The following is a 14,042-nucleotide window of genomic DNA, read 5'->3' on the forward strand; positions in this document are numbered from 1 at the left end:
TAAACATTTGAAATAAAACCTTTATTTTTGCATTTATGTCCAAAGTCGACCTTTAATGTAACTGACCAGTGTTTCCAGATTTCTGTGAAATATTACCAATAATTAAGTTAAATAGTTTTCCTTCCTTTCACCAGTTGTCCAGCAAAATGGTAATTAATGATGCTAAAAAGCAACTTTCTGTGTTGGAATGGTGCAAGCATTTTTTAAATAGTCTGTTTGAGTTACAAGTTTGAGGTGGGGTTTTTGAAGTGTTTTTCTCTCCAATGTATGCTTTGGACACAAATACAAGTATGGGATGAGTCAACCACATTATTTGGGTATGAGTTAACAGAAAATTAACTTTTAAAAGTGAGATTTTCGCTGGCCAGATACGGCTACCCAATATACACAGGGTCCATTGTAGGTTCTGTCAGATCCATAGTTACGAATTACTATGTGGCTATGTTTGCATCAACTATGAGTAGCTACCGCAAGAGTTTGAACTTCTGTTAACATTACGACGATGGAAGTAGCTAGCTAGCTAGGACACCGGTACACAATGTCCTTCGCCCCCATCTCGGAAGTGGTTCATTACTTTGGGTAGCATGATCACGGGCTACCCAATTAGCACAGGGTCCATTGTTAGCAAGGACATAATGTCGTAACGTTAACAGAAGTCCATACCCTCACGGTAGCTACTCATATTTGATGCTAATGTAGCCATCTTGAGCAACGTACAGTAGCTATCAAAACAATGTCATTCATCACTATGGGACCGACGGAACCTTGCTAACAATGGACCTGGTGCATACTGGGTAGCCCATGCTCATTGGGTAGCCACACAGTTCCTTTAAAACAGCAGCATTTTCTCTCAGCCTCATGGCAAAATATGTAGAATTGCAGGAAAATAGCTTTAAAACGGCAACATTTTCTCTCAAACTCATTACAAATTGTGTAGAATAGCCTTATAAAACTGCACATTTTTCTCTCTGCACCATGGCAAAATGTGTTGAAATGCAGGTTAGCTGTCCCCCCCTCCAAAGATTTGGGGGAGGCCTTCCAGTTATCCTTCCACTTATACTGTGTATTCAAAATACCCCTCCATATACCCCGCAAAAAAAACAAGAGATGCATAATAAGTCATGTCGAGCTGTGTAGAATTGCAGGAAATGTGTTTTAATATATCCCCAAAAATGTCCCCAATGGCCGTGGACCCTCTGTCTACTATTCGTCCGCCCCCAATATCTACACCACAATTTGGCCCTGACCTCAACCCCCACCACCATCCCTCCCTAACAGCCCTTTAGTACCCCCACCCCACCTCCTGCTATGTCCACCACTGCTACCCATTCATCTGGGGAATTCCTTTCTCCACGCCCCTCTCGGTTTGTCTGGAGTTCTGCAGGGAGTTGGGTATGGAATGCAATGAAAAGGCTGCATCCCAAATGACACCAGATACCCTATATAATGGCAGCTTATTCCCTATGGGCCTGGGACAAAAGTAATGCACGTTATAGGGATTAAGGTGCTATTTGGGAGGAAGCCTTGGTCCAGGGGGGAGAGAGGATGAGAATGCGTATTGCACTGTGATGTGACATTCCACTGGGTTTTCTCCTCTTATCTGGAGCCTCAGTAGAGATGAGGCTGGACAGGGTCAGTGTTGGGCGGAAGGAGGGGGTTGTGGAGGGTGGAATGTGATTTAGCAACAAAGCATTTCTATTTAGCATGTCTGCCTAGTTTAATGAATGACTGCTGGATATGACATTGACTCTCGCCATGAGTTACAAAGACTTGTACAACGGATTAAACCAGAATGAAACAAGATTACGCAATTATTCACTTATTTTCAGGGTTTCACTTCTCTTCCAAGTTGTTCTGTCACTTAATTAATAGGTAACTTTGTCATTATACAGTAACAACATGGACGTTGAACACAATAAGTAAAACACTGTAGTTGAGGTTCAATTTACAGCCACAAACAGCCACAGTCAACATACAGCCACATTCTTCTCTTGGCAACATAGTTTGATGAGACTGCTTCTATGAACATTGAGGGATCATTCTAGCCTGGCAGTAACATTTTAGTACTTCTTTAGCCGACTCCTTTTATTGTATGAACAGATCAGGCTACCACCAGGCTAGAATCTCTTTTTAGTTACAGTGTCCATATTTTTCTCATACTCTTCTGGGTGTTGCTCCTGAAGGCAGGACCACGTTGGGCCATGGGGCGATGGACATCAGCATCCAGGGCCCAGGAGTTGTCGCCCAGCACTGCTACATAGAGAACCGGGCAGGGATCATCACTCTCCACCCCTGTGGGAACCAGTGTGCCACAGACGGGCTTCCTGTCACCAAACCGGTCCGCCTGTCACAAGGTATGGCTCCTTACAAACAAACTGACTCGTTGAAATGAACCTCAATGGCAAGGAGTATTTGTTTACTATATATATATATACTTTATATACAGTACCAGTCAAACATTGGGACACCCCTACTCATTTAAGGGTTTTTCTTTATTTTTACTATTTTCTACATTGTAGAATAATAGTGAAGACATCAAACAATGAAATAATGCGTATAAAAAAATAGGAGGAAGGGAAACTGGGCAAAATGCCAAGAATAGGAAAGCAATCTATTCCATAGTACACTAGAACACAGTAAACATGGACAACAACCGTCTAAACATAGCTGAGGGCAATGTAGCAAAATGTCCACTAGAGGACAATAAATAGACCTATCACAACCCTACAGGAAAGGTAAGAAATCCATATCTTCATTTAAACCAGGGTACTTAGTGGGCTGCAGTTTGTAAATCCATATCTTCATTTAAACCAGGGTACTTAGTGGGCTGAAGTTTGTAAATCCATATCTTCCTTTAAACCAGGGTACTTAGTGGGCTGCAGTTTGTAAATCCATATCTTCATTTAAACCAGGGTACTTAGTGGGCTGCAGTTTGTAAATCCATATCTTCATTTAAACCAGGGTACTTAGTGGGCTGAAGTTTGTAAATCCATATCTTAATTTAAACCAGGGTACTTAGCGGGCTGCAGTTTGTAAATCCATATCTTCATTTAAACCAGGGTACTTAGTGGGCTGCAGTTTGTAAATCCATATCTTCATTTAAACCAGAGTACTTAGTGGGCTGAAGTTTGTAAATCCATATCTTCATTTAAACCAGGGTACTTAGTGGGCTGAAGTTTGTAAATCCATATCTTCATTTAAACCAGGGTACTTAGTGGGCTGCAGTTTGTAAATCCATATCTTCATTTAAACCAGGGTACTTAGTGGCCTGAAGTTTGTAAATCCATATCTTCATTTAAACCAGGGTACTTAGTGGCCTGAAGTTTGTAAATCCATATCTTCATTTAAACCAGGGTACTTAGTGGGCTGCAGTTTGTAAATTCATTTCTTCATTTAAACCAGGGTACTTAGTGGGCTGCAGTTTGTAAATCCATATCTTCATTTAAACCAGGGTAATTAGTGGCCTGAAGTTTGTAAATCCATATCTTCAATTAAACCAGGGTACTTAGTGGCCTGAAGTTTGTAAATCCATATCTTCATTTAAACCAGGGTACTTAGCGGGCTGAAGTTTGTAAATCCATATCTTCATTTAAACCAGGGTACTTAGTGGGCTGAAGTTTGTAAATCCATATCTTCATTTAAACCAGGGTACTTAGTGGCCTGACGTTTGTAAATCCATATCTTCATTTAAACCAGGGTACTTAGTGGCCTGAAGTTTGTAAATCCATATCTTCATTTAAACCAGGGTACTTAGTGGCCTGAAGTTTGTAAATCCATATCTTCATTTAAACCAGGGTACTTAGTGGCCTGAAGTTTGTAAATTCATATCTTCATTTAAACCATGGTACTTAGTGGCCTGAAGTTTGTAAATCCATATCTTCATTTAAACCAGGGTACTTAGTGGCCTGAAGTTTGTAAATCCATATCTTCATTTAAACCAGGGTACTTAGTGGGCTGCAGTTTGTAAATCCATATCTTCATTTAAACCAGGGTACTTAGTGGCCTGAAGTTTGTAAATCCATATCTTCATTTAAACCAGGGTACTTAGTGGCCTGAAGTTTGTAAATCCATATCTTCATTTAAACCAGGGTACTTAGTGGCCTGAAGTTTGTAAATCCAAGAACTTTCCCTCTGGTTTAGCTGTTCAAGACGGTCTTCATTACCTACCCGTATGGCGTACTTGTGTTCCGCTAAGCGGTCTTGAAGGCGTCTCTTTGTTCGTCCAATGTAGAACACCTTGCACTGTGGACATTCTAATCTGTAGATGACATGAGTGGTTTTGCAGTTAATGAAATGCTTGACCTGATACTCCATTTTAGAAGCTGTGTCAAATAAATGTTTTTTTTTCTGTACAATATTTCTTCAATGGTAGCCTTTAAAAGAGCCCCTGGGTTTGTGGTTTAGCCAAGTTTTTTGAGAGTCACCAGGAAGATAGCTGTGGACTAATTTGTCATTTAGTGTAGGACATCTATTAAAGCTTATGACTGGTGGCTCTGGGAAGACTTGGCGTAGTAGAGTATCACTTTGGATGATTCCCCAATTGTTTTTAATTATTATTTGAATGTTATCTGCTGTATTTTATAACAAAGTACACTCTCTCTGATGTATCACGAGTCTCTGATGTATCATGAGTCACTCCCCTGTTCTCTCTGTCAAGTCAAAATAACGCATATGGAATCATGTAGTAACCAAAAAAGTGTTAAACAAATCTAAATATATTTTATATTTGAGGTTCTTCAAAGTAGCCACCCTTTGCATTGACGACAGCTTTGCACACTCTTGGCATTCTCTCAACCAGCTTCACCTGGAATGCTTTTCCAACAGTCCTGAAGGAGTTCCCACATATGCTGAGCACTTGTTCACTTCTTTTCGCTCACTCTGCGCTCCAACTCATCCCAAACCATCTCATTTGGGTTGATGTCAGGTTATTGTTGAGACCAGGTCATCTAATGCAGCACTCCATCACTCTCCTTCTTGGTCAAATAACCCTAACACAGTCTGAAGATGTTTTGGGTCATTGTCCTGTTGAAAAACAAATGATAGTCCCACTAACTAAGCGCAAACCAGATGGGATGGCGTATCGCTGCAGAATGCTGTGGTAGCCATGCTGGTTAGGTGAGCCTTGAATTCTAAATAAATCACGACAGTGTCACCAGCAAAGCACCCCCCCATCATCATAATTCCTTCTCCAATCTCAAATTTGGACTCATCAGAACAAAGGACCGATGTCCACTGGTCTAATGTCGATTGCTCATGTTTCTTGGCCTAAGCAAGTCTCTACTTATTATTGGGGTTCGTTAGTAGTGGTTCCTTTGCAGCAATTTGACCATGAAGGCCTGATTTACGCAGTCTCCTCTGAACAGTTGATGTTGAGATTCTTGACTTGCCTTGACTTGCCTAGTTAAATAAAATAAAATTCCATATGTGTTATTTCCTAGTTTTGATGTCTTCACTATTATTCCACAATGTGGAAAATAGTAAAAATAAAGAAAAACCCTATAATGAGTAGGTGTGTCCAAACTTTTGACTGGTACCTTATATGTATATACATGGACGGATGGTGCTGGGCTCACATTTGGCCCAGCATCGTTAGGGTTTGGCCTGGGTAGGCCGTCAATGTAAATAAGAATTTGTAACTTGCCTAGTGAAATAAAGGTTAAATAAAAAAAATATTGTTCCATTGGGAGGAAACCTCTTGATTTTCAATACATCACATTCTTTCACCAGGATTTCAGAATTTATGCTGAAGGAACAGGCCCTCCCCTCCCAGGCCCTTTCTCTCTGACATTAGTCACAGTACTTACATTATCTCAGCAGCTTCTTGGCTCCATAGAATCACAGCAATTTGGTAGTCATAAACTAACTCATTCAATTTTTAGATAGTAACAAGAGAGCTAACAGTTGGAGGCTAATGATAACACTGGCTATCTCCTGGTGTCCCCCAACCTGGATTGTCTTGTAAATCCAAGCGGGGATATGGCTATTTTTATTCCACACCTCTTACTCCAACAGATCCCCTTCTACCCCTGGGGGTGAAAGGTGAAATAATGATTTTTGAGGGAATCATTTTATTTCTATATTATATCTATATATATATACAGTGGGGCAAAAAAGTATTTAGTCAGCCACCAATTGTGCAAGTTCTCCCACTTAAAAAAGATGAGAGAGGCCTGTAATTTTCATCATAGTTCCACTTCAACTATGACAGACAAAATGAGAAGAAAAAAATCCTGAAAATCACATTGTAGGATTTTTTATGAATTTATTTGCAAATTATGGTGGAAATTAAGTATTTGGTCACCTACAAACAAGCAAGATTTCTGGCTCTCACAGACCTGTAACTTCTTCTTTAAGAGGCTCCTCTGTCCTCCATTCGTTACCTGTATTAATGGCACCTGTTTGAACTTGTCATAAAAGAACTCAGTATAAAAGACACCTGTCCACAACCTCAAACAGTCACACTCCAAACTCCACTATGGCCAAGACCAAAGAGCGGTCAAAGGACACCAGAAACAAAATTGTAGACCTGCACCAGGCTGGGAAGACTGAATCTGCAGTAGGTAAGCAGCTTGGTTTGAAGAAATCAACTGTGGGAGCAATTATTAGGAAATGGAAGACATACAAGACCACTGATAATCTCCCTCGATCTGGGGCTCCACGCAAGATCTCACCCCGTGGGGTCAAAATGATCACAAGAAAAAAAATCCCAGACCAGTGCAGTGGGGGGACCTAGTGAATGACCTGCAGAGAGCTGGGACCAAAGTAACAAAGCCTACCATCAGTAACACACTACGCCGCCAGGGACTCAAATCCTGCAGTGCCCGAAGTGTCCCCCTGCTTAAGCCAGTACATGTCCAGGCCCGTCTGAAATTTGCTAGAGAGCATTTGGATGATCCAGAAGAAGATTGGGAGAATGTCATATGGTCAGATGAAACCAAAATATAACTTTTTGGTAAAAACTCAACTCGTCGTGTTTTGAGGACAAAGAATGCTGAGTTGCATCCAAAGAACACCATACCTACTGTGAAGCATGGGGGTGGAAACATCATGCTTTGGGGCTGTTTTTCTGCAAAGGGACCAGGACGACTGATCCGTGTAAAGGAAAGAATGAATGGGGCCATGTATCGTGAGATTTTGAGTGGAAAAACTCCTTCCATCAGCAAGGGCATTGAAGATGAAACGTGGCTGGGTCATACAGCATGACAATGATCCCAAACACACCGCCCGGGCAATGAAGGAGTGGCTTCGTAAGAAGCATTTCAAGGTCCTGGAGTGGCCTAGCCAGTCTCCAGATCTCAACCCCATAGAAAATCTTTGGAGGGAGTTGAAAGTCTGTGTTTCCCTGCAACAGCCCCCAAACATCACTGCTCTAGAGGAGATCTGCATGGAGGAATGGGCCAAAATACCAGCAACAGTGTGTGAAAACCTTGTGAAGACTTACAGAAAACGTTTGACCTCTGTCATTGCCAACAAAGGGTATATAAACAAAGTATTGAGAGAAACTTTTGTTATTGACCAAATACTTATTTTCCACCATAATTTGCAAATAAATTCATAAAAAATCCTGGATTTTTTTTCTATTTTTGTCTGTCATAGTTGAAGTGTACCTATGATGAAAATTACAGGCCTCTCTCATCTTTTTAAGTGGGAGAACTTGCACAATTTTTGGCTGACTAAATACTTTTTTGAGGAATAATGGTTTGAGGCTGTTTTTCATGGTTCGGGTTAGGCCCCTTAATTCCTGGGAAGGGAAATCTTAACGCTACAACATATAATGACATTCTAGATGATTCTGTGCTTCCAACTTTGTTGGAAGGCCCTTTCCTGTTTCAGCATGACAATTCCCCCATGCACAAAGCAGAGGTCCATATAGAAAGGGTTTGTCGAGATCTGTGTGGAAGAACTTGTCTGGCCTGCACAGAGACCTGACTTCAACCCAACCGAACACCTTTGGGATGAATTGGAACGCCGACTGCGAGCCAGGCCTAATCGCCCAGCAATTAGTGCCCGACTTCCCTAGTGCTCTTGTGGCTGAATGGAAGCAAGTCCCAACAGCTCTGTTCCAACATCAGGTGTCCACATACTTTTGGTCATATAGTGTATCATAAACAGAAAGTCATGCCATGACTAACCTGGTAGACAGTCAGACAGACTCAGAGGATACACAACTACTATTGGAGGAAATGGGTTAGGTTGATTCAGACGAGACAGATTTGGGATTGCACTAAGGAGCTCTGACTCAGGGTTACTGCCCCCCCCCCCCCCACCAACCCTTTTCTCTTTCTCTCTGGTGTGGATATTAGTTTGAGCCTGTCGGAGACAGCTGCGGTTTCAACACCAACCATCTCTCCCGCTGCCAGGAGTCACGGTGAAACAATCATGCGCGTGTAGCCTACTGCGATAGTTAGTGACTGACTGTGAAATCGGGCAATACACGAGGCTGCGTTGGAAGGAACAATAGACAACAACGAATTGTAACGCAAAATATTTAACTGAAATGGATTGCATCCCTTCGCGTTGAATTAACACATTTTTCTGCTGGCTCCACTAGAAGGCAGGTGGAGAGCGCTCTTTGTGAAAACATAACGTAAAACTATATGAGTAGGCTGTGGAAGAATACTGATATATATTATCATAACCAAAAGAGTCGTCAAGACAAGCACGCATTAAAGCTTTCTGTTCTTCAACAATCATTTGCCGTTCAGGAAAAACACGTGGCTCGTTTTAAAGGAGCAGCTGCGATGTTAACAGCGGAGGGCAAGAGGACTTTCATTTGGATTTAAAGTAAGCTTTTCTTCAGAATTAAAGATAATGTGTATGCTGTAGAGTGTTTCAACTGTGTGTTGTATCTACAATTTTTTTTCAATTGCTTAAACATCAATTGAGGCCCACAAACCGAAAGCGAGTCGCTTGATTCGCTATAGTAGATGGGTGACGTTATACAGCAGGTATTACATTGTAACATCTAAATTATACATTTGAACCTAATCTCGAATCATGCATATATGATACAAAGTATTCTCAATAACGTATATTGTAAAAAATATGATGTACCTGAACCATTGCACCAGTAAAATAACATAGATCTTTTGTATTAATATTGAGTAATGGCAATACATCACGCTGGTTCCGCACAAAATATGTGATTTTGTTTTGTTTGTAATATATAATATATATATATATTTGTCAACTTTGAAGATGACTTTTATCTCATATTTTGCAATAGTATTGTTTATTTCACTGAACTTCCTCATCCACCTGAGTTCAATTTACAGACAGAAAAACATACAAGGGTGAAACCTCTAGCCAAATCCCCGACTATGACACTACAGTGATCCCTTTTCATTTTGTCATGGTCACCGGATGCCTGTTTACGGGATACATTTCTATTCCTGGTCGATGTGACCTAAGCATGCTGTTAACCCTGTGTAGAATCTAGATGCGGTCTATTCTCATATTAGCAAGCCCACTCAAAACTCCCCCGTCCAACATTCTGTCATTTCTGACACATTGCATTGACCCTCATTGTATGCATAGGAAGTAAAGAGACATGAGGTGCACCCCCTCTGCAAACAAGCATCGGGCTGTCATACAGTTCCCTCCTTTTTTTCAGCTTGGTGAGCCCCATATCCTCCTGCTCATGCTTGGTGGGACCTGGACTCCTCTGTTTGTGAGGCCATGTCCACATAGCATGGATAGAGAAGTAACCCATAGCCATCTGTTTCACTGACATGACCAGCAGGAGTATTTATTGTCTTATGATGTTCCGGCAAAAGGAGGTGAGGGTGAGAGTGCGTTCAGTGCACATCTGTTACTAGACCCCCTCACACCTCATTGTGCCACTCACAGAAGGTGGCAGATAGTTTCAATATATTGTATCTGGGACAGATGTTATTGAATACATTTCTCAATTATGAAAGTATATGAAGAGGAAGAAGCCTGAAATCCTTATCGGTGGTGTCAAATGCCACATGACATACTGTAGATGGTTGACTGTGTTACTTATTTTAGCACCAAATGAACAGCAGTGTGTCTTACCAAAATACTGACACCATCATTCAATGTATTATTCACAAGCTTAAAATGTACTTTCTCATCGGGTATTGCTGTATAGGCTACCTTTAAAAAGTAGGCTGACATCCTAATTCTGACATCCAACTCAGTTATGTTGGTGAAAATAGAATGGACATATGAGAACGTGTTCTTCTCAGATGAACTTCCACTGCTTTCCTGTGAATCTCCTATCTATCTTTTGGTATTGTGTGGCTGCACTTTATGTCCTCTGCATTGGCTAAAGCATTGAGTGATTAACTGGTGAGCTTGAAAGTGTCTGGCCTTAACTTAAGCAGTAAAACACAACAATGCCATGGCAACTGTCTTGCTTACTTTTTTGGCATCCCTTTGTCCAGGATGTCCTCTGCTTTAGAGATGTCTGACACTCTAGGTCAAAGGGAGTCTTTCTTTGTTGAAGCCAACTGAAACATCTCAGCTGATCGCTATTTTTCATACATGCCCTCACGTTATCAGAATAATCAGAAGTATTTGCTATCAGCCAAGTTTCCTATATCTTATTTCAGTGGTCCCAATGGCTCACTTTCCAAGGCTTAATAATGAAGATATTTTTGGCAAGCTATACTACATTAAAATGATGATATGAAAATGCTTTCATGCTGTTGCTTGACAAGGTTCAAGCAAGGGTTTAACTCCAGGGAATGTGGTCTAAATGTGACACTACCGTGATATAAGACAATGTAGTACCCCTCAGGTATGCCAACCCAACCTTCTCCTATGGTTACATTCATCTACCAGTCTTTCATGAAAGAATATCTCTTGAGGTGATGCTGTTGTCCTTGCAGATCAGGGTCTGTCATTTCCTGGAGATTTGAATCCCTGCCAGTGCCAAGGTGTTTTCAGGGAATAATGGTCTGCGCTCGTTGGTGTCACTTCTAGTTGTGTCAAAGTGCCCTTGAAGTAAAGACATATCCACACCCATCTCAGACAACCTCATCTGTGCTTTTCGGTTTAGAATATTGAAAATATAGTCAAATCACCAGTTGACTTCTCTTAAGTCTTTATTCTTGAGTAGGATACATAGTTCACTTTTTGGTTGTAATTGAATAACATGAATATGGCAACTTGCAGAGTCAGCCCCATACGAGATGAGAAAGATATACATTGGAGCCATTCCCAAAGTGCACTCACTGTGATGAGAACCCAATGACTTCTGCCATTAATGTAGTGGTAAAGGAGAACTCTGCCTCGCGATGTTGAGAGAATCAATCTCGCTGATTAACTGTGAGGATCTTGGCTGCTCAGCCGCCAGTCCCGTTCTCTTCCAACAGCCCCAATTCATTATTTTCTGTGAAGTTGTTTTTTTCATTTACCATTGAACCGTGTCCTCACCCAAATGACGTCATGAATTTTAATTATAAAAATGGCAACGTGTCATATTTTACTGTCAGGTCGCTTTAGCAAAGAACTTGAATAAACGTTGCACTCTCGTGCTGTTTGGAGATCAGAGGTGAGTTTTTTTTAAGCTCAGCCTTCTGCTGAACAGAGTAATGAAATATTGCTCTTAATCCCATCTCTTATTGGAATCCATGAGATGCTTGTCTCTGGTGAAAGGGTTCTACACTTCAAGTCTGAGGAGAGCTGAAAACATATGGACGGATTACATTTTTTATTATTTTTATTAATTTAACCTTTATTTAACTAGGCAAGTCACGACACTGGGCCAATTGTGCGCTGCCCTATGGGACTCCCAATCACGACTGGTTGTGATACAGCCTGGAATTGAACCAGAGTCTGTAGTGATGCCTCTAGCACTGAGATGTAGTGCCTTAGACTGCTGCGCCACTTGGGAGCATGAGAAGAGCTGGGATCAAAAATGGTCCCTGCTATTTCTAACACCATACCCAAACCGGACGCTTGCTGTTGCTAGATAATTTGTCCTGGGATATAAACGTTGAGTTGTTATTTTACCTGAAATGCACAAGGTCCTCTACTCAGACAATTAATCCACACATAAAATGGTCAACCGAATAGTTTCTAGTCATCTCTCCTCTTTCCAGGCTTTTTCTTCTTTGGACTTTATATGGCAATTGGCATCTAACTTTCATAGGTGTATTACCACGAATCACCCACGTGGGTATAACCAATGAGGAGATGGCACGTGGGTATCTGCATTTATAAACCAATGAGGAGATGGGAGAGGCAGGACTTGCACCGCTTTCAGTATGGAACTGAATGGAACTGACTTCTATTTTAGCGCTTGGCAATACAGATGCTCATTGGCGCGCGTGAGCGGTGTGGGTGCAATGATTGAATGACATGTATGTGTACATTTATTTTGCAATGCTCACGCACGCGACGCGAGTGGTGTGGTCAGCATGTACAGTGCCTTGCGAAAGTATTCGGCCCCCTTGAACTTTGCGACCTTTTGCCACATTTCAGGCTTCAAAAATAAAGATATAAAAATGTATTTTTTTGTGAAGAATCAACAACAAGTGGGACACAATCATGAAGTGGAACGACATTTATTGGATATTTCAAACTTTTTTAACAAATCAAAAACAGAAAAATTGGGCGTGCAAAATTATTCAGCCCCTTTACTTTCAGTGCAGCAAACTCTCTCCAGAAGTTCAGTGAGGATCTCTGAATGATCCAATGTTGACCTAAATGACTAATGATGATAAATACAATCCACCTGTGTGTAATCAAGTCTCCGTATAAATGCACCTGCACTGTGATAGTCTCAGAGGTCCGTTAAAAGCGCAGAGAGCATCATGAAGAACAAGGAACACACCAGGCAGGTCCGAGATACTGTTGTGAAGAAGTTTAAAGCCGGATTTGGATACAAAAAGATTTCCCAAGCTTTAAACATCCCAAGGAGCACTGTGCAATCGATAATATTGAAATGGAAGGAGTATCAGACCACTGCAAATCTACCAAGACCTGGCCGTCCCTCTAAACTTTCAGCTCATACAAGGAGAAGACTGATCAGAGATGCAGCCAAGAGGCCCATGATCACTCTGGATGAACTGCAGAGATCTACAGCTGAGGTGGGAGACTCTGTCCATAGGACAACAATCAGTCGTATATTGCACAAATCTGGCCTTTATGGAAGAGTGGCAAGAAGAAAGCCATTTCTTAAAGATATCCATAAAAAGTGTTGTTTAAAGTTTGCCACAAGCCACCTGGTAGACACACCAAACATGTGGAAGAAGGTGCTCTGGTCAGATGAAACCAAAATGGAACTTTTTGGCAACAATGCATGTTATGTTTGGCGTAAAAGCAACACAGCTCATCACCCTGAACACACCATCCCCACTGTCAAACATGGTGGTGGCAGCATCATGTTTTGGGCCTACTTTTCTTCAGCAGGGACAGGGAAGATGGTTAAAATTGATGGGAAGATGGATGGAGCCAAATACCGGACCATTCTGGAAGAAAACCTGATGGAGTCTGCAAAAGACCTGAGACTGGGACGGAGATTTGTCTTCCAACAAGACAATGATCCAAAACATAAAGCAAAATCTACAATGGAATGGTTCAAAAATAAACATATCCAGGTATTAGAATGGCCAAGTCAAAGTCCAGACCTGAATCCAATCGAGAATCTGTGGAAAGAACTGAAAACTGCTGTTCACAAATGCTCTCCATCCAACCTCACTGAGCTCGAGCTGTTTTGCAAGGAGGAATGGGGAAAAATTTCAGTCTCTCGATGTGCAAAACTGATAGAGACATACCCCAAGCGACTTACAGCTGTAATCGCAGCAAAAGGTGGCGCTACAAAGTATTAACTTAAAGGGGCTGAATAATTTTGCACGCCCAATTTTTCAGTTTTTGATTTGTTAAAAAAGTTTGAAATATCCAATAAATGTTGTTCCACTTCATGATTGTGTCCCACTTGTTGTTGATTCTTCACCAAAAAAATACAGTTTTATAGCTTTATGTTTGAAGCCTGAAATGTGGCAAAAGGTCGCAAAGTTCAAGGGGGCCGAATACTTTCGCAAGGCACTGTAACACCCCTGCCCATTATT

The 14,042-nt window shown here is 41.3% G+C and overlaps 1 protein-coding gene across 11 annotated transcripts in view; it reads left to right on the forward strand.

Annotated features, from left to right (window-relative positions):
- LOC109909394 (pleckstrin homology-like domain family B member 1) overlaps positions 1-14,042 on the forward strand; it is a 96,819-nt gene that overhangs the window by 23,502 nt on the left and 59,275 nt on the right. For all 11 annotated transcript variants that reach the window (XM_031795840.1, XM_031795841.1, XM_031795842.1 and 8 more), the window contains exon 4: positions 2,184-2,354. In XM_031795840.1, coding sequence (XP_031651700.1) covers positions 2,184-2,354 — 171 coding nt within the window. The remainder of the gene's footprint in view (positions 1-2,183; positions 2,355-14,042) is intronic.

The sequence above is a fragment of the Oncorhynchus kisutch genome, linkage group LG18, assembly GCF_002021735.2.
Source record: "Oncorhynchus kisutch isolate 150728-3 linkage group LG18, Okis_V2, whole genome shotgun sequence".
Classification (NCBI taxonomy): Eukaryota; Metazoa; Chordata; class Actinopteri; order Salmoniformes; family Salmonidae; genus Oncorhynchus; species Oncorhynchus kisutch.